Source organism: Capricornis sumatraensis, chromosome 5 (assembly GCF_032405125.1).
Source record: "Capricornis sumatraensis isolate serow.1 chromosome 5, serow.2, whole genome shotgun sequence".
NCBI classification, from domain to species: Eukaryota; Metazoa; Chordata; class Mammalia; order Artiodactyla; family Bovidae; genus Capricornis; species Capricornis sumatraensis.
Genome location: NC_091073.1, coordinates 119190899 through 119210923, shown reverse-complemented (window position 1 = coordinate 119210923; position 20025 = coordinate 119190899). Strand labels below are relative to the sequence as shown.

The 20025-nt window shown below is 39.0% G+C and overlaps 1 protein-coding gene across 1 annotated transcript in view; it reads left to right on the top strand.

The window, feature by feature from the left end:
- The window catches only part of KMT2C (lysine methyltransferase 2C), a 257369-nt gene that overhangs the window by 130317 nt on the left and 107027 nt on the right, over positions 1–20025 (top strand). Inside the window, exons 7-9 of the mRNA XM_068973381.1 lie at positions 5629–5791; positions 12965–13136; positions 15037–15151. Coding sequence (XP_068829482.1) covers positions 5629–5791; positions 12965–13136; positions 15037–15151 — 450 coding nt within the window. The remainder of the gene's footprint in view (positions 1–5628; positions 5792–12964; positions 13137–15036; positions 15152–20025) is intronic.

Genomic DNA, 20025 nt, shown 5'->3' with positions numbered 1-20025 from the left:
GTCACCAGGGAAGCCCAGATATTGTGAGTTTAAAAGAATTCTGTGTACATTTAAATAGATTGTATATTTACTATTTTTGGAATTTGGAGATCTATCTATGTGTAAATTGGAATTAGATTTGACCATCATTAATAAACTATCTTGATTTCTGAGAGCTGTGTTAAATCCAGTCTGTTTATATATTTTTCTATTTAGCTTTACTGTTTTTTGTAAACAAATTTTTATTGTAGTATTAAAACTTTTTTTAAAGTTGAAGTTAGCTTTATCAAGGAAATTCATTGGGCATGTGAACTTTAATGACTTTATTCTTCTGTTGAGATTTTCACTCTAACATTAGACTCATTTAATGTGAACTTTATCTTTGCTCTGCTCACTGCTTTTTAACTTGAACCCTATTTTTATGATCAATAATTGCTATACAGGCTTTTGTTTAGATAGCAATTGTCTGCTGTTTCCCCCTAGCTCATTATATTTGAATATCTTGTGTTACTGTTCCTCATTCACATTGTGTGTATATATATTTCTACACATAAATGAAAGCTTTATGTGTATTTATATCTAAAGTATGTGTGCGCGCTCATGTGTATATAAAGTATCTTTTGCACATTTTGAAAGTTGCTGTTTTTTGGGTTTCCATGGTGGCTCAGTGGTAAAGAATCCACCTGCCAATTCAGGAGACACAGGTTTGAGCCCTGATCCGGAAAGATCCCACGTGCTTCGCAGCAGCCAAGCTGCCGCCACAGCTACCGAGCATGTGTTCTAGAGCCCAGGAACCCAGCGACTGAACAGCCCCCACAACCAGAGAAGCCACTGCAAGGACAAAGCTCCCACACCTCAACGAAGAGTAACATTCTTCTGTGGAAGCTCACGCTCTCCACAGCTAGAGCAAACCCTGAGCAGCAACCAAGACTCAGTACAGCCAAAAATAAATACATGAAATTGCTTATTTTAGAAGTTGCTATTTTTTAATAGGGACTTGAACTTCCCTGGTGGCTCAGACAGTAAAGCGTCTGTCTACAATGCAGGAGACCCGGGTTCGATCCCTGGGTCAGGAAGATCCCCTGGAGAAGGAAATGGCAATCCACTCTAGTACTATTGCCTGGAAAATCCCATGGACAGAGGAGCCTGGTAGGCTACAGTCCATGGGGTCGCAGAGTCGGACATGACTGAGCGACTTCACTTTCACTTATCCTATTTACATTTATTATCTAAATTTTACAGTAGTGTCGCAGGTATTAAAATTTTAGGTTCAAATTTTTTTGTAGACTTTGAAAGATACTGCTCTTTGTTTTTGCATTTAATACTGCCAGTGAAAAGCAACGCCTGATTCTCCTTCCTTTGTAAATGCCTTGTTTTCTTTTTGGTGGGGCTACTAAAATCTTATCTGCTTATCTTAAAAATTTTGCTAGTGTTTCTAGATGTAAGACATCTTAATTGGAAGCTGGTCTTTGTTTGGGCAGGTGTTTTTTGTAGTGATACAGATATCAGTGGAACAGAAAAAAATTGTCTCTTGTCTTTCAGCTTCCTCATCTATTAAATGGAAAGTATGCTTAATCAATGTTACCTCTGATGTTAGATATTATCATAAATTTTCTTCTAGAGTACTTTGACTATAATTGTTCCGTTTTCTCTTCTGGTACTCCCTAATAGATAGACATTGGACCATTCTGATCAGTTTCACATGTCTGTTTTATATATTTTTCTTACTTTCTGTCTTCATTTTTTATTACTGACTACATTCTGGGGAATCCTAGTTGACTAATAAGAAGAAAATTTGGTAGAGGTTAAAAGCAGTTTTCTTCCTTAGAAGAAAAGCTGTGACCAACCTAGACGGCATGTTAAAAAAGCAGAGATATTACTTTGGCAACAAAGGCCCATCTAGTCAAAGCTATGGTTTTTCCAGTCATCATGTATGGATGTGGAGTTGGACTATAAAGAAAGCTGAGTGCCGAAGAATTGATGCTTTTGAACTGTGGTGTTGGAGAAGGACCTTGAGAATCCCCTGGACTGCTAGGAGATCCATCTAGTCCATCCTAAAGGAAATCAGTCCTGAATATTCATTGGAAGAACTGATGCTGAAGCTAAAACTCCAATACTTAGACCACCTGATGCGAAGAACTGACTGACAGGAAAAAATCCTGATGCTGGGAAAGATTGAAGGCTGGAGGAGAAGGGGACACAGAGGATGAGATGGTTGGATGGCTTCATCGACTCAATGGACATGAATTTGAGCAAGCTCTGGGAGTTGGTGGTGAACAGGGAAGCCTGGCATGCTGCATTCTGTGGGGTCGCAAAGAGTCGAACACGACTGAGTGACTGAACTGAACTGCAAAACAGTTTGGTGTGTTGAAAACTAGTAGGATTTGATACTTCATAGAGCACATAGACAACTATAGCAGTTGATACAGAATAAACACATGATAATTAATTGAACGAGCTTTGAAATATTCTGAAAATTTTTGTTAGTGCTTCATAATTCATCTTTAATTTCTGAAATTTTGTTGATTGTATTTTGTTGGATAATATAAATGTATTTGGGAAGAGCCTTCCTTATTTTTAATTAGTGGAATTAAAGTTTTGGAAGTTCCTCAGACTCTTTCTTACAGGGGAGAACTCTCTTGTAATATGAACTGTCATTGAGAGTTTTCTCTTGAATGTGTTCTTGGACAAATGTCAAAAGATATTATAATACTTCTCTTTTTATCTCCCCGTCTCCTCCTCTCTTTTTTTAATGATTAAAAAAGTAGAGAAAATTATTCAGGAATTTTAAATATTGAGTCAAATAAATTGTTTAGTTGATAAGCCATTTAAGAGCTGTTTATCTTACCTTCTTCTCACTAGATGTTAATTCACTTTGTAATTGTTTATAACTTGTTAGCTTATAATTTGTTTGATTTCTGACGTGGTATATGAGAGTGCTCATGTTTAGAGAAGTTCCTTTTGGAAATTTATTCTTTGACGTTTTCTACAATTTTACAGATGCATTTAGTTGATTCAAAAAGATACATTACAGTCTATATAGAAAGTATATATTTTCTTTCAATGCCAAATGTCTTTCATTAGCTGTGCTGTTATAACAGATGGGTTTGAAGCATTCAGTTAAATGCAGCTAGTATTTTATTTCCCTTCCTTTATTCCCTGATATCTTTATATGTATTTATAAATTAGTATGTTGGATACACTCCAGATCTTCACATAGTAGTTTAGCTAATGTCATGTAATATTTTCCATTGCAAATATGGTTAAGAGAACATGCTGATGTTTCTAAAATGATACAGACAGTGGGAAAATAATAAAATTATTTTGTTTCCTTATTATGCAGTTAAATAAAAGTCATTATATTTACTAAAATTATTTTTAGAGCACAAGGCTTCTGTACAACTTGCCATGTGCTATAAAAATAACGGAGATTCTAGATTTCAACAGTTTAGCAGACTTATTTTGTGATGTTAATGAGTTAATAAAAGATTTTCAGTGGTTGACTGGATGTATACATTTTCCTCCTTCAGTATTATCTTGGCCTTTGCAGCGTGACTCAAGGATACTCCGATTACCTAAATACCATATGTGTCTTTAATTTTGGGTTCTGTTAATATAACTAACATGTTTAGATACCACTGGAGGGTATGACATAAAAATATATTTAGTTGGGAAAAAGCTGATTATTATACTTTATTTCTTCAGTTTGTTTAAATGCAGTAATATCTTTGAGTACCAAAGGACAGCTGAAATGTGTGGTTAGTCTCTGAACTTGAGGACATTATATACAAGTTAAATGTTACAAATATAGCTAGTGTTTGAGTTATTTGGGCTTCCCAGGTGACTGCCTGCCAATGCTGGAGATGGGGTTCAATTCCTGGGCTAGAAGATCCCCTAGAGTAGGAAGCGGCAACCCAGTCTAGTTTTCTTGCCTGGAAAATTCTATTTAAAGGAGAGCCTCGTCGGCTCTTGTCCCTGGGGTCTCAAAGAGTAGGACACGACTGAGCCACTGAGCGTGCACACATATGTTACTTAGAAGCTGCAGCTGTCTTGTTGCCTGCAGCCAGAATGTATAGAAGACACACCAAGAAGCAGTTAGCTTTCTTACATTCAGTGTAGTGGCTTGATGGGTTATGAGCAAGAGTTTGATGGCATGTCATATCTTATGTAGATTTCTGTGCAAGACATTGAAACTATTTATAACTTAAAACCTATTGTATTCTCTAATTGACTAGCAGAATATAGAATCAGTATATTAGCATGTGACGATATCCATGGTAATGTTAGCAGTTTTACCCTATTACATGAGGCTTAGTTTTACCATATATTGTTTCATCTGGCTCCAGTTATTTCAGCTCTGCTGTTACCACAAATGTAGTTCATTTGGTGTACATAAATATGAGCATCCGTTTATTAGTGCCTTTCCATGTCAGGCAGTATTCATGGTGCTAAGAATACAAAGATAGTACCGTCTGCTTTCTCTACTCAAGGGTCTTGGACCAAGGTGAAAAAAGACCAATAGGCAATTATCCAGCAATAGCATAAATGCTGAGACGGAAGCATATGGCAGCTAAGCATCTCCTACATGCAGAGGGAGATTTTATACTGTGTGATGCAGGCCACCCAGCAGACTCCTAACGCCCAAAGTGGTCTTGCGAGGATGAGGATGTTTATTAATTATTCTTAAGGAAAGCTGAGTAAGTACATTGGCGCAGTGGATAATCATATTGACTTCTTGAACACATTTCACGTGCCCTAGAGTTCCTCTGCTGTTTGTTTGAGACATTTCTTTGGTTTTACCACTTGCAAGAGAGTAGAGGCAGATTGCAATGGGGAAAGCAGAAAGTCAGAGGACTTAATTTTTCTTCACATCTCCAACTTTTTAAGGAAACTTGAAACTGACTTCTGCAGTGAAGTGTGTAGATTTGTATGTGTGCCTTTAACAAGGTAGTTGCCACTCATTGGCTTATTCTCTGGTGCTCTGATTTACTTCATACTGATTGCTGTGTGTGCTCATGCTCAGCTGTGTCCGACTCTTGCGACCCCGTGGACTGTATCCTGCCAGGTTCCTCTGTCCATGGAATTCCTCAGGCAAGAATAGTGGAGTGGGTTGCCATTTCTTTCTCAAGGGGATCTTCCCAAACCACGGATCAAGCCTGTGACTCTTACATCTTCTGCACTGGCACGGATTCTTTACTGCTCATGCTACCTGAGAAACCCCATATTGATTTTTAGGCAGGGTGAAAACAGTAAGAGATTTTGTAACTAGTTTTTCTCTGTTTTATCTGCTTATTGATGGGGTTTAGTCACCTGTTGAAAATAACCCTCAACTAGAAAACTGCCCTTGTAATAACCATATTATTAATTTTTTAAAGAGTGGTAGTTGTATGTTTTTGACAGAGTCAGTAGAAAAAAAGTGAAATGCTAACTTTGTAAACTTGATGGAAGGATGAACATACATTAAACCAAGCACTGCATGGAGACCTTAGATTTTACCATTCTCACTGATTCTTTATTTAGTATTTTGCAGGCTTCAAACTGTTTCACTAGTAATGTACAGGGACTTCTTAAAATCTTCCTTGCCCCACATTTGGATGTTGCTTTTCCGGGTGTTATAAGGAGGTTTCTTTATGCTTTGCTCCCTTCCAGCGATGTGCATTTTGTAAGCACCTTGGAGCCACTATCAAATGCTGTGAAGAGAAATGCACCCAGATGTACCATTATCCTTGTGCTGCTGGAGCAGGCACCTTTCAGGATCTCAGTCACTTCTTCCTTCTTTGTCCAGAACACATTGACCAAGCTCCTGAGAGATGTAAGTTTACTACAGATACATCTAAAAACACTTACCGATGTAGTTACTTAAAGTAACAGATGTTGTAAGTTCGCTAAGTGTTACTCTGCTTGTGGTAAAAGGTAATATCATATAATACTGAAAGAGGTCTTCAGAAGAGATCCATAGGGGATGAGGGGAGCGAGGAGCCAGGGGAGAAATCTGTTATCAACAGTATCATTGATGATATATCCAAAAAGTTATTTGCTTGAAAATTCAAAGATAGTTTGCATGTTTTTTTTTTTTAATTCTTATTTTAAGAATCTAACTACTGTATGCAAATAGATTTGCTGAGTATATGGTATTTTAATATGTACTATAAAGTACTAATAGGTCATTAAAAAAATTAAAATGTCTTTAAGTCAATATCTTTTACACTAAAAAAGAAAAACAAAAACTCCCTAGTTGGAAATTTGGAAGATGGTTCACTCAGGTGTTATTTCAGGATGTATGTTGATAGGATCACCGAAACACTTTGGAGCATCTTGGAAGATGTGTGGCCCTGATGTTCTGTTAGTGCTGCTTCTTGATTCATCTGTCTTGGTTATGGTTTTCTATTATCCTCAGTTGTCTTTTTTCCCCTTTCTTTTCCAAACAGTATTTTATAATTGGGTGAAAAGGTTTAAGTGTTTTGAATTTATGTTATACAGAAAATTACAGCTCTTTTCCTATCCCTTTCATTAAATAGAGATCTTACTTGTTTCTTAGTATATGGATTTCCAATGATTATGCATGTTTTGGGTTCTTTTTTCCCCCTAGTAAATTGAATTTCCAGTCTGCTTGTGAAATCTCTGTAATTCAGTCTTTTTTTTTGTTGTTTGTTTTAATGTCATCTCTTGGTTATCTGTTAGGTTTTACCTGTTTCTTAGAATGTCGATAAAGACTTTTTTCCTATCTTTTCCAGCTTTGTGAAACATAAATACAGCTACCTCAGGCTTAAACTAATCTGAAACACAGTTAGACTTCATAATCATTATTTTTTCCTTTGTTCAGTACCATAATTTTATCTTTAGTTATTTTGTGTCTACATGTATAATCATATTGCCCTTAATCCCATACAGACATAAATTATAGGGAAGGCAGACTGAAATGTCATATTGTATTTAAGCTAATACAGTTTTAAACATGTTTTGGATTATACACTGTTTCATCTGGGAGAAAAAGAAAATTCATGCACAGCTACTGTTATGGGTGTTGAGTATTTTAAGACCTCAGGAAGTGAATTACTTCCCTAAGTGCACAGACTGTGATGCCAGTCATCAGAGTTGCTTATATTCTGGGTGTTACAGTGTTATCAACACATTTTTCCAATTGAATAAAACAATTGTGGGTGTGTTTGAGAATTTTTATTTAGCCTTTTGTACATCGTCATAATTTAGACTTCACTAAACAACATGCAAACTTTTCTATGACTGTGGTTCCAGCACAAGGAATTCTGTTACTCATCGACAGGACTGCTTTCTCTTGCAGACTGTGTTCACATAACACACGTGATTTATATACATTTATATGTTAGGGATCATAAAATGTTTTGTAAAATAATGAAATGTAAGAACTGAGGTGAGATGATTTACTGTCAGTTACCATGCATAGTTCCTGCTGCCCACATAAAGCTCAAAAGATACACTGGAATTGTTGGTGCCTTCCCTTGTCCCAGAGTAGACTTACAGAGACTCAAGGTAAGAAGAGAATTTGGCCAATGGTAAGAGAGAAGAGGGAGAGGACGGATGGGAAGGTCACGGTGAGGTTGACTCCCGGAGGAAGTGCACTCCCTATGCCTGAGCCGCCTGAGCCGCACAGCCGGCTGCAAAACGCCCCAGCAGTCAGCGTGAAGAAGGGTGCGCAAGCAGTTGCCTGATGTGTAGTAATAAGAATTCACTGAGACTGTGTGTACACGCTACAGGGCAGTGAAAATTTGTCTCACAGTAGCTTAAGTAGATCCCACAGGGCAGTTTCTTGTAACAGACCTCAATATAAGTCAGTGGTGTAAAACCAAAGCCCGACTGAGCAAATTCTATTCCTTGGGGATCTTAAACAATGCAGCCTAAAGACACAGCTTTGTGACTCTCTGTTTCAATGCACGGATATGAAGAATATTGCCAGTAGACTTTTGCAGGAATATACAGACAAGGTAATAATCTTATAAAATCTTTCATTTGTATTTTTAGTTGTCCTAGTTGTCTGTCACAACATGAAGCACTTTTAATGTTTTAAAGATGGGGATATCTTAAATGACAGTGTTATTATTGATGCTTAAATGACAATCAGTGAAAATCATATAGCCTTGTACCATATGCATATATATATATATATATATATATATATGAATTACTGTACTAAGAGGTAGTTCTTTCAGCTCGGGTCTGCACCAAGTGTAATACTTGGTCCTGCTGGCTAAGCTCAGAGCCGTGTGCAGTGGTAGTGAACTGAGTTAGTAGTATGATATCTTTTTTATGAAAGTTGAGAAATCTAAAAAAAACATGGACCTCAAAAAAAAAAAATTGCAGCAAAGAGAGCGTCTGTGAGCAGGACTGAGCCTTTCATCAGAAAATAATTTTGGGTGCTGCGTCCTGGAGACATGCTGGTCAGGACTGTCACCTTACTTTCACGCTGATGCCAGTGTCCACTAGCCTAGCCTGGAAATTTTACACTAAATATCCATTTAGGAGACACAGCCACATGTTCTTCCTAGGTAGTATTCTGCCCCTCAGGGAAGCCTGAATGGCAGAGAGCCAGCCGTGCAAGATCAGAGGAGCGAATTTTCCAGGCAGAGTGAACAGCTACTCTGCAGGCCAGGTGGCATGAACTTGGCTGATCGTGGAGTAGGCAGGAGTCAGTGAGCTCGATGTCTGCCAGGTACAGAGTGCAGAGCACGTGCAGATGGACGCAGGCCTTGTGAACAAGTGAAGGTGTTTGGATGTATCCTGTCTGCCGTGAGAAGTCTTTTGCAGGGTCTGAACCCGGGAAGGATGCACCTCAAGCCACTTTGCCTCCCCCAGCGTGTTTACTCAGCTGTAGCTTCTTCTACTTCATTTTAACTCCCTAGCTAATATCTTTCTAGCTGTGTCTCCCTTGACACCAAGTCCTGCAGCTTTTCTGTTCCCTTAAATCTGTCAGCCCAGTGCCCTTTCTTTCTTCCCTGCCTGCCTGCTGTGTGGGCCACCCTCTCTGGACGACATCCGTGGTTTGCTTTTCTTTCTGGAGATTCCATATTGATAGGCATATCACTCTGCAGTGTCCTACCAGGGATGAAAACCTAGATCGTAGAAGTTGCAACGTTGGTGGAAGCAAGAGAGCTGTGCTGGTTTAGTGCTTTTCAAATCGACTGTCTGGCGATGCTTTCGCGTCAGCTGCTCTTTCTTCCTGTGTGCTATCTAGGCTCTCCTAAGCAGTGCTCTCCCCTTCCAGTCTGACCATGGCTAGAGATCCATGATAAGCCCCTATGTGATTTAGGTTCCGCTTTTTGTCTTTTCCTCCGTTTCTTCTCTTGTCACCCGGCTGTCACTTAGGCAGTGACGTGTCCAAAGCTTGTCCTGTTTCTCCCCCTCTTCTCTGGCTCCCCCCACGTCATGTAGCTCCTCCACGCCGTGCGTGTGCCGGCGCTCCTCCTCCTACTTTTGACCATTCTACTTTTGTGCGTACTCGGATATTCTTTGCCTTCTTTGCCTTCTTTGCCCTTCCAGTGGGCATCAACATCTTTGAAGAGAGGTTGACCTGGATTTTACTCCTGCCCTTCCTTAAATTGTCTTTAGCTTTTGTCTTTTCCGTCTGTTTTGCTTTCCCAACTGCTTAAAGAAAATATTCACTTAGTCATTTGATTATTGCTTCAAACTTAATGCCTCTGTGACTTTCAGACATACATGTATGCAAAAGTACATATACTTAGGTCTGACATGACACGCTGCCCAGTAACATCTTCTTATGAATGACCTTCAAAAGGCCATCTTAATATTTCCACAGATTGCTGTATGTTCTCACAGGTTGAACAAGTGGTTGGAACCAACTTTTTTCTACTATTTTTATAATGCTTAATAGATCTTTTATGCTGATTCTTTTATGCTGAATATAATCATGTGGAATTTTTTTCTGGCCCCATTTATTACATGAGGCATACTAATCAAGCAACATGACTATTGTCATCAAGGAATTGCTGGAAAATGCCATAGAATAAAAAGTAATCCCTGCCACAGTGATGCACACAATTAGCTTGTTACAGAATGAGCTTTGCTATATAAAACAGGGCTGTGCAATATGTTATGAGCAATATATGTAATTTTAATTTTTCCAACAGTTATGTTAAATTTTTTATTTGAGATCAATCTTAATAATACATATTTAATCCAATGTATCCAAAATGTTAATATGTCAACTTGTAATCAATAAAATTTTGAGCTATTCACAGTAATATTTTTTCCTGTTAAATCTTTGGAATTCAGAGTGTGTTTTATGTAAAGCACATGTTAGTTTGGACTAATCACGTTTCCATCGCCCAGTTAGGTACATGTGACTGGTAGCTCCCAGGCAGGTTGAAGTTGCAGAGTAGCAAACTCTAGAAGTTTCACAGGATCAACTGAGTATCTGATAGAGTCCAGTATTTGCCACAATTTCTGTATGTTCTGAGGGTAAGAAAAATCAAAGGTTAGTTTTTAAATGTACTTTAATGGGTTAAATATGGCACTCTCTTTTAGTATAAGAGAAATAATTTGCTCTGTTTTGTTGCCATTTCTATAGAAATGATTTAATATGTGTAATTTTGTTTTTAAAAGTAATGCTTTCTTTTAAATATCTTATAATTAACTGGATTATATAATAATTTCTTCTAAGTATATGGGGAAGGAAATAGTCAACAACCAAATGGGCATTTAGGTGTGGTAACATTAGATGGTCAGGGTTTATGTCTGAGCAAGAGTTTTAAAGGCCTCCTTGGAACCGGCTTGCAATGCAGCAAGGGAACACGGTTACAGGCAGAAGAAACAGGATGCGTACAACCTCACGAGGGTTGAGCAGTCTGCTGTGTTGTGTTCTGTGCGCAGCAGACTGCTTGATCTAACCAGGAAATAGTGAGTGTTCTGAGATTTAGTTGAAAAAGGAGAGAAGGCCCCCCTTCCTTTTTTTTTTTTTTTGCCTCAAAACCTCAAGAAACTTGTGGTTTTTTTAAGGTGAGAAAGGAGGCACTGATAAAGTTTAAATTTAGGCAGGGCATAACAGTCGCAGAAGATTGCTCTGGATGTGTGGCTGATTAGGAAGACAGTCAGAACCCTAGGCACACATTCCATTCAGCAGGTAACTGCAGTTATTAATACCAAGACAGAGTGTGATGGACTGAGCTGTACAGATAGATGGAAGAGGGGTATATAGAAAGTTTACTCAGTAAGAACTGGTGTCCATTTGAGTGTGTTGGGTCAGGGACAAGTTTAGGGTCAGTAGTGACACTTATGCTTCTTTACCCAGCAGGTCTAGAAAGAAGGGAGAGGTTTCGGTTTTAAAAGTAAGTTTTATACTAGAGGTGTAGAGATTGGGTGTTTTTAGAACATGTGGCTATTGAAGTCCAGACAGACTTGAAAATAACATTTGAGGGTTAGATAGAAGTTTGGGGCCAGTGATAAGAGTTCTGAGAATTACGGTGTTTTTATGGTGTAGAAGTTGATGTGATTACAAAGAAAAAACTATGGGGGATTCGGAAAGGAGGAAGAGAATGGACTCCTGAGAGCCTCCAGCGTTTGGAGGCCTTGTGGAGCTACAGAAGGAGCACAGGGGTTGAGCTGGAGGCGTGAGAAGCCTCAGGAGTTGTCAGGAGAAAGTGGCCCTCCTAGAACTCAAGGTAGGACACTTCAGTGTGAGTGAAATGCCGGCTGTCACGGCTGCGACACGGCAAGAAAGGTAAGGCCCGAGAAGTTACAGGAGCTTCTGATGAGTGGCGGGTGAGCAGCCACCAGGCCCCGCTTACATCTCGAGGCAGCCCAGGGCCTGTCTGTGCGCTGCCCTCACACTGCAGGTTTTGGTATTTTTAACCATTCTAGAAGGACTCTATAAACAAGAGGTCTGTATGCCAAAGACTTCTACAGCCCACAAGACCAGCTGCCAGCTAACTCCAGGTATAAGGAAAAGGAACAGATCATGAACCGTTTCTAGACCGGGGGAAAGGAAGGCACGTAGGAAGGACTCGAAGCCAGAGAGGACCGACCAGATCTTCAGAAAGCAAAAGGAAAGAAAATCCTCTGTATGGTTTAAAACAGTCCTCAGACGATCAGCTGATCAGACCGTTTAGTTGAGAGCATGCTAAATGCAGTTATAGGCATACTCATATATATCACCAAATTGGTATGATTTTAGAATACATTCCTTATTATATTGTAATATGCATGAGTTTAATTTTGTGCTTTGCAAGGCAGTTTATTCTTTATTTTAGATGGTACAAGAAGTGTTAAAAAGTGCCATTCCTTTTAATCCATATTTAGTGATAGATGATGTTGATAATTATATAGATTTTTAATGTTTTGTTTTACAACTGGCAGTTAATATACATCAATATAGAATTAGTATGTGAAGTATTGTATTTGTGTATGAATATGTAGCTTCCATCTTTAATGTTCTCCCTCATATGATATTTTCCAGTATTAAAAAACCCTTATTTGATTTGAATAAAAATTAGTCTGTTTATGCTTAAGAAGCATCTTAATCTACTTGATATTAGCATTTCTTAATTTTGTCTCTTACTTTATTTTGTTAACTTCAAAACCTTATGTATAACATCCAGATAAAAATGTTTGTATTTGCACTGCAATGCGTCTCTCAGTTGATATTTTCCTTTTTGATTCTTTTCAGCAAGTATATATTGAACATTAACTAGGTGCCCAGGATTATCATTGGTATTAGGGATATAAAATAAGAACTGCATATGGTCTCAGGTAGATGTAGGCACAAATAATTGCAAAACTATATGATTAAATTTAATGTGACTAAAATTAGATTAAAGATAGTATAATGTTTTTATTGAGACCTCATTCTGATTGGATATCAGTTCAATGTGGATAATTTCACGTGTCTGAAAGATTTACCATGAAAATTCCCTTCGAGTGATTTTTTTTAAACTGTAAAGTCAGAGAAATATTAAATTCTTATACAACAATTTCGTTGTTTTACTGTTAATTATAGCAAAGGAAGATGCAAACTGTGCAGTGTGCGACAGCCCGGGAGACCTCTTAGATCAGTTCTTTTGTACTACTTGTGGTCAGCACTATCATGGAATGTGCCTGGATATAGCGGTTACTCCATTAAAACGGGCAGGTTGGCAATGTCCTGAGTGCAAAGTGTGCCAGAACTGCAAGTAAGTTTTAATTTCAACTCAAAGGTGTGTATTGAGTTTCAGACAGACCCTATTATTAGGTCCTAAAGGTTTGTGTAAATATGGTAAAGGTTGTTCATGCTGCAGCTGTATTCGTTCACACTGACTTCATCATGTCTTTAAAACCTGCTAGGTATTTATTAATTTATATTACTTTGAAACAAGTCTAAACAAAAAATAATTTTAACAGTTTAAATTCCTGGTTGCCTAAAAAGCCAGTTTCAATTTGCCAACAATTTTAAATGAATGATTTTAACAATTAAAAGTAAACATTAGAAAAATAAAGCAGCTTCCCTCCCACCCCCCGCCCCTTCTTCCTGAGGGACACTGGGGTGAAATTTAATAGGAAAATAAACCACTCACTATGCAAAGTAGTTATTAGAGTCAGCCAAAGAATCAGTGATAAGTTTCAGTTTCTATTCCAGGAGGAACAGTTGATAGTAAATCTACTGTTTTAAAATAAATTTCCATCTATCTGAAAGGCAGTTAACCTTCACTGTAAACCTGAAACAAAATGTTGTATGGATGTAAATATTTGCAATGGGGTTATGTTTTCTGGTTTATTTTATTCCATCCTTTGATCATCGCTCCAGTCTTTTCTGTGATTTTTTTTTTCTCATGCTACTAATTAATTAGCATGATAATTTGGGGATGTTGCCTCCATCTGCAGCAGTTTACAAATTATTTACAAGCTGAGAACTTTTAAAATACGGAGAAATGATACTCACCATTGCCACGTTCAGTCTGTTTTATTTGTAATTTAATTTGACAACAATAACATCAATATCTTAGAATTATGTGGAATAAATAAGACCGGGTGAAAATATCAGTAAACACTTAGTTGACACCTTGTATCTATGCCTAGCTTCTTGAGAAGGAATAAGAGAAGGTGAAGAAAAGAGTGCTGTTCTTCTAGGATCTTTCCACATAGCTGAAGAGATACAATGTGCAATTTTACATGTAGAATTTGTTAAATAAGAAATTACTGAAGCCCAACTAACCGATCTTCCTTTTTACTTCTGTTTATCCCCAGGTTTTATTCAGCGGTTCCTCTCTCAGCTCTTCTTGCATTCCCTAGTTTTTCTTTTCCCCTCCTCTTGAATTAAATTCTTAGTTTCTGATAGGGATGAACAGTCAAGAATCAAGGCAGAGACTATGGACAGGACAAGGGCCCAATCTTCAGGGTCAAAAAGTGTTCAGTGAAAGATTTTAGGTTTTTAATTACAATTCCTAGCAATTATGACAAGATTATTATTCTTGTATCTTTATTTAGCATTTATTATTTAATGGATATTCTTAGCTCTTCAGCCAGAATTATATTTAATTCTCATGGTAATCTTTGATTTCCATTCACATTTTGTACTTAAAGCCAAGAGGACTCAAGTCTGAGTTATTCAGGAGTCTCACAGCTAGAAAAATAGAAGTCTGAATGCAAATGTAGGTCGGGCCCAAATTTGATCCTCTCTTTATTATATCACACTGTTCTTCCAGTTCACCGTGCCAGGATTTGTTCCTTGGCATGCAGCATCACCTGTTGGTTACAGCTCCTTGCCCAAAAGAGGATGGGTATCGGATGTTTAAAAAATAAAGATCAAAATCACTCATCTTGCCTTAACCCCTCCTTCTCTGCAGGAATCCCAAAATGACCAAAGCAGGTTCACCATAGGTGAGCGTTCAGTAAGGATAATCCTTTAGAGACCTTTGGAAGACATCTGTCTCATCCTCTGGAGGGTTTGCACTGTCATTATCTGGGCATAGGCAAAACTGACACTGAGGGCATTTATGAACTGGGCAGTTCCCAGGACAGATTCTTCTCATGATTACTTATTTCACAAACATAAGTTTAAAGATAAGGCATCATTAATGCTATCTTATTTTTTAGACAATCGGGAGAAGATAGCAAGATGCTAGTGTGTGATACGTGTGACAAAGGGTATCATACTTTTTGTCTTCAACCAGTTATGAAATCAGTACCAACCAATGGCTGGAGATGCAAAGTAAGTTGTTTATTTTTTTAAGAAAAATATCATCTGTATGTTTTTTTATATATAGAGAGCAGACAAATCAGATACCTATTCAAATCTGTATATTTCATTCAACTTACAAAAAATTTAATTGATGTATAATTGATATACACTAAAGGGCACACACATAAAGTCTGTAATTTAATTAGACGCATGTACACTCATGAAACCATCATCATCTTCAAGATAATGAACAAACTTACAACCCCTAAAAGTTCCCAGGTGCCCTTGGGAGTTCCTCCGTTCTCACTGTTCACTACACTGCTCCCTCTGATTTTCCAGACAGTATGTTTCTCTCACCGTAGATTAGTTTGCATTTTCTACAATTTTATGTAAGTGGTGTCATATAATATATACCCTTTTCTTTTTTTGGGGGGTGGGCATTTTTTAAAACCCAACATAATTATTTTGAAGTTCACCCATAATGTTGCACCTATCAGCAGTGATTCCTTTTTATTGCTGAATAGTAGAAGTACTAGAATTTGTTCATTGAGTCACCTAGTGGTGAACATTTGGGTTCTTTATAGTTTTAGTCCGTTTTCAAAAGTGACGCTATGAACCTAGCATCTAACATATATCTATATGATACTTCATGGCTAAGGAATTGTTTCTGAATGATTCACCTTTAATCTTCGAAACCCTTTGAAGTAGGTGGTATTCCTGTATGCAGATACTAAAATAGGTATATTTTTTAAATCTATTAATTTAAAATCCAGAAATAAAGTAGAGTATATCTGGTTAGACTGACTTTTAGGTGATTTTACTGTGATTTCACATGTATATATATTTGTGTGTATATATGTATAAACTTGTATTAAATATTTGGAATCATTGTATATACATTTGTATATTGTTCCTCCCCCATAGAAGTTTTAATAAGTGCTTATTCATTCAGATCTCTGTTGTTTTTAGATGTAAAGTTTTTTTCAGGTTTTGAGAGTTAGGATCTGCAGACATTTTCCCACTTCTTTTTCATGACTTATGACACCAGTCTTTCTGCCTGGTAGGATGCTTTTAATAAGGTATATTTTCAGCTGTTTATATTTTTTTCTAGGTAGTCTTTCAGTCAGTGATTCTCCCAGTTCCATCTCTTCTGTTGCCTTTGCATCTTTGTGACCTTGAGGTGTTGCGTCCTGAGTTTCGCTAAGCTTCCTGAGGAACTTACAGAGGCTCTGCTGTCTGAATCTCTAAATGCTATAGGCTAGCTGAGAGCTCTACCCACTGGGCAGTTAGTATAGTACTAGATAACAACAAATTGAGATTTATTTGTTCATGGAAACCAAAATAGTCTCATTCTTAAAGTGAAAGTAGAAGATGAGAATAACTCAGGTTTACCTTTAATTCCCAACTAGCTGAATAAAACTGCATTTTCTGTTAGGAATATGTTTACAAGCATTATTTACTTTGACTTTTCTTTGAATGTTCTCTAGGATGAGTCCGTCATAAAAATAGTTAATTTGCTTCCTTTGAAATCGATAGGGTAAACTAATAAATTTAGAACTGATGAGGGACTAGCAATTAAGTGAATTGCCTGAGTTACTAATTTGCACAGGTAGGAGAGAGACTGAAATCCACGTTTCTTGTATTACGTCTTAGTGCTTTATCCAAAATATTATGCTCCCTGTGCCATCATACTAACTTGAGCAACAGAGTAGTACTTCAAGGGGGGCGGCTTGTGGGCTGGGCTCATGGGATCTCAGTTCTCCTGTGAGGGATTGAACCCATGCCAACCACATAGGGAGCACAGTCAACCCCTGGACCGCCAGGGGAGTGCCAAGGAATATTAGTCTGATCTTCATCTATGTTAGGGTTTGGACCCTAGAGAACTAAAGACTCTCTAGATCCATTGGGCATCTCTACATACCCCCTCAGGCTGAAATTTTTTTAAAAAAATTATTATTGTAGTCTTAATTTCACAGAGCAGACATGAAGCTAGGCATAAAGTTCTTTGATATATGGTAATTACACTGGCTTAACTTAGAAAATAAATGTTAATTTAATCTAAAATAATTTTGCTTTTTAAACTACATTGCCAAGATGTGGTTTAATAGAATGGCATTCTTTGTCTTTCATAATGTTCATACAAAGAATGCCTTTTGTATAATAAGTATTTGTATAAAAGTAGTTTGATAAAGCCAGGACTGGGTTTACTGGTTCAGAGTAATCAGACCTCAAAAGTGCCAACCAGCAATTCCTTGCACGGCAGATGTAATGAATAAAGTGATACTCAAGAACTTAAGAAACCTTTTAGTTCACAAGTGCACTGTAATGGCACAGTTGAAATCTGTAGTAAACGGGGGTATTAATTCAATTTACGCAGGCGTTTCTCTCTATAAATTACCGTGTGCTGTGTGCAGTTCCTATTGTCAGGTGATGTGTGAAGATCCCCTGGCTCCGCGGGTGCTGCTCCCTGCCGCCCGAGCAGCTTCCCTGTGCGGTCCACAGCCTCATTCTTACTGTGCAAAATCTTGCATCTTTCACACGTCTTAGAGAGCACTTGGGACTAACGTAACAAAAAATACAAATGCTAAGTGCAGTTGAAAGTGCAAGTGTTAGTCGCTCAGTCGTGTCCGAGTCTTTATGGCCCCATGCATTATGCAGCTCGCCAGGCTCCTCTGTCCAAGGGTTCCCCAGGCAAGAATACCGGCGTGGGCATCTATTCCCTGCTCCAGGGAACCTTCCCGACCCAGGGATCGAACCCGCGTCTCTTGCACTGTAGGCGAATTCTTTACGTCTGAGCCACCAGGGAAGCAGTTACATTTTATATTAACTTTTTTAGAAAATTGAATGATTGATTATCTTGCGGGACCCTCGTTCCCGACCAGGGATTGAACCCCAACCACTTGACCGCCAGGGAATTCCCTGTATTTTTTAGAGTTAGCATTTCCATGAAAAATGTCAGGTTTTCACGAAACATGTAGACCGCAAAGAATACACCTGCGGTCTGCCTGCGCCCTCGCACTCTAGTCCCAGGAACACAGAAACGCGCTTCTGTGACTTCTGCCCTCGATTTTGCGCTCGGGGCCTTGGTGTCCGCATCCTTCCGGCTGGAGGGGCGTGGCCTTCAGGAGCTGGGGCGGGGGGGCGGGGCCTTGTGGGGGGCGGGGGGGCGGGGCCTTGTGGGGGGCGGGGCGGAGATAAGGGGATCGTTGGAAGCCGAGGCCTCGCAGGTTTCCTGGAGGAGGCGCTTTCGCGCGGTGCTCGCAGGCCTCGAGGTGGCGCCAGCCTGGCGCTGCTTCCCGGAGCTGCCTGCGGGGACGCGGTGCTGGCCGGTGGTGCGGTAGGTGTCGGTGGTCCCTCCTCGGAGAGTCTTGGAAAGGGTGGCGATCCTGCCGGTAGGCTCCCAGGGATGGGGCCTGGTTGGGGCGGTGGGAGGAGGCGCCGGGGGCCCGCGCCCCGCTCCACCCCGTGGGAGCGCCTGCACCTGGACCTGCCGGCGCGCACCTGGTCCTAGGGTGTGGGGCGTAACAGGGCGGGGCAGAGCCCGCGGGTAACCCCTCTCAGGTGTGGTCGCCTGGGCGACCCCGGGGCGGAGGAGGCTCGGGCTCCTGCAGCCCAGGAGCAGTTGCTTCCTGGCTGTGGGCCTGGGCGCTTCCGCGGGTTGTCCCATGGTTTGGTTCAGTTCCGGGTTGAAGAAAGAAAGTTGCGTCGGATGCGTTTGTATGTTTACCGTTAATCTCCGCCACCGCTCTTCCTTTTACTTTTCTGAAATAGGAAGTTGAATTCGTGGTCGCTTCCTTCGCTTTCCTAAGGAAGATACTTCAGACTATAAATTTACCTTTGATTATAGCTTTGGCTGCACTCAAAGTTTTTGTACTGTTAACTTTAGGCACATTTATTTTTTTAGGTTGTACTTAAAACATTAGATTCTGCTTTGTGCTAAATCAGTTTCGCTACTGTAGCTTTATGACGTATATTTGGATGCCTTCCAATGGTGACGTTTTAAACTTGTAGTATTTGTGTTTATTAATTAGATGAAGCTCTTTCCCCCTGTTTTTGGCTGTTTGATTCAACAGCATATTCAGATGTAGTTACAATTGACCACTATCAATTTCTCCTTGCATTTTGCTCTTTTTTTTTTTTCCTTCAAAAAACTATTTTCTGCTGGTTATTAAGCAGGTATGTCAGGTTAATGATAATCTGCTTTTTTATCAGTGTAAAACTGTACTCTGTATTCTGTGTATGCCCTCTTTTTGGGAGGAGGGAACCGGATATTTTGCTTTGCTTGACAATATGGTCGTGCAGGGTTTTAGTTTACTAGTTGAATATGATCTTTTCACATCGTTATATTGGACACTTCTGTGTCATTTTAAGTGTACCTTTTGAAGGGTTTAATAGTCAAGCACTTAGATTAATGGATGTAATTGAAATGCTTGGCTGTTTTCAGACAAGTGTTCTTTTAGCTTTCTGTTTTTCAGTTATTTTTATTCCATGCAATGATTGCAATTCAGAATTGTATTTTACTAATATTAAGTTATAAATGAAACTAAAATTTTCTGCTCCTGTTTCCCATTGAAAATGAAGAAATCAGAAGTTTTCTCTCTGCCTTCTGTCTTAAGTTAACCTAGACAGTAGATCACGTCACTTTTTCTTTGGCCAGGGGTGTGGGTGGAATCTTCTCTCTATTTTCCAACGTCATCTCACCACTAGTCTTTTGGAGACATGGTTATGCACCTCTATTTTTTAAAAATCTTAAATTTTCTGGACTCTTAGAAACCTGAAAGAGACTATTGCCTTCCACCTATGACACGAATTTCATCTGGCAGAGTTTTGCATTACAACTTTTTTCTTTTTATTCTGGAAATTTTTTTTCTTTCCGTGTTGACCGTTGTCATTCTCCTTTTAGG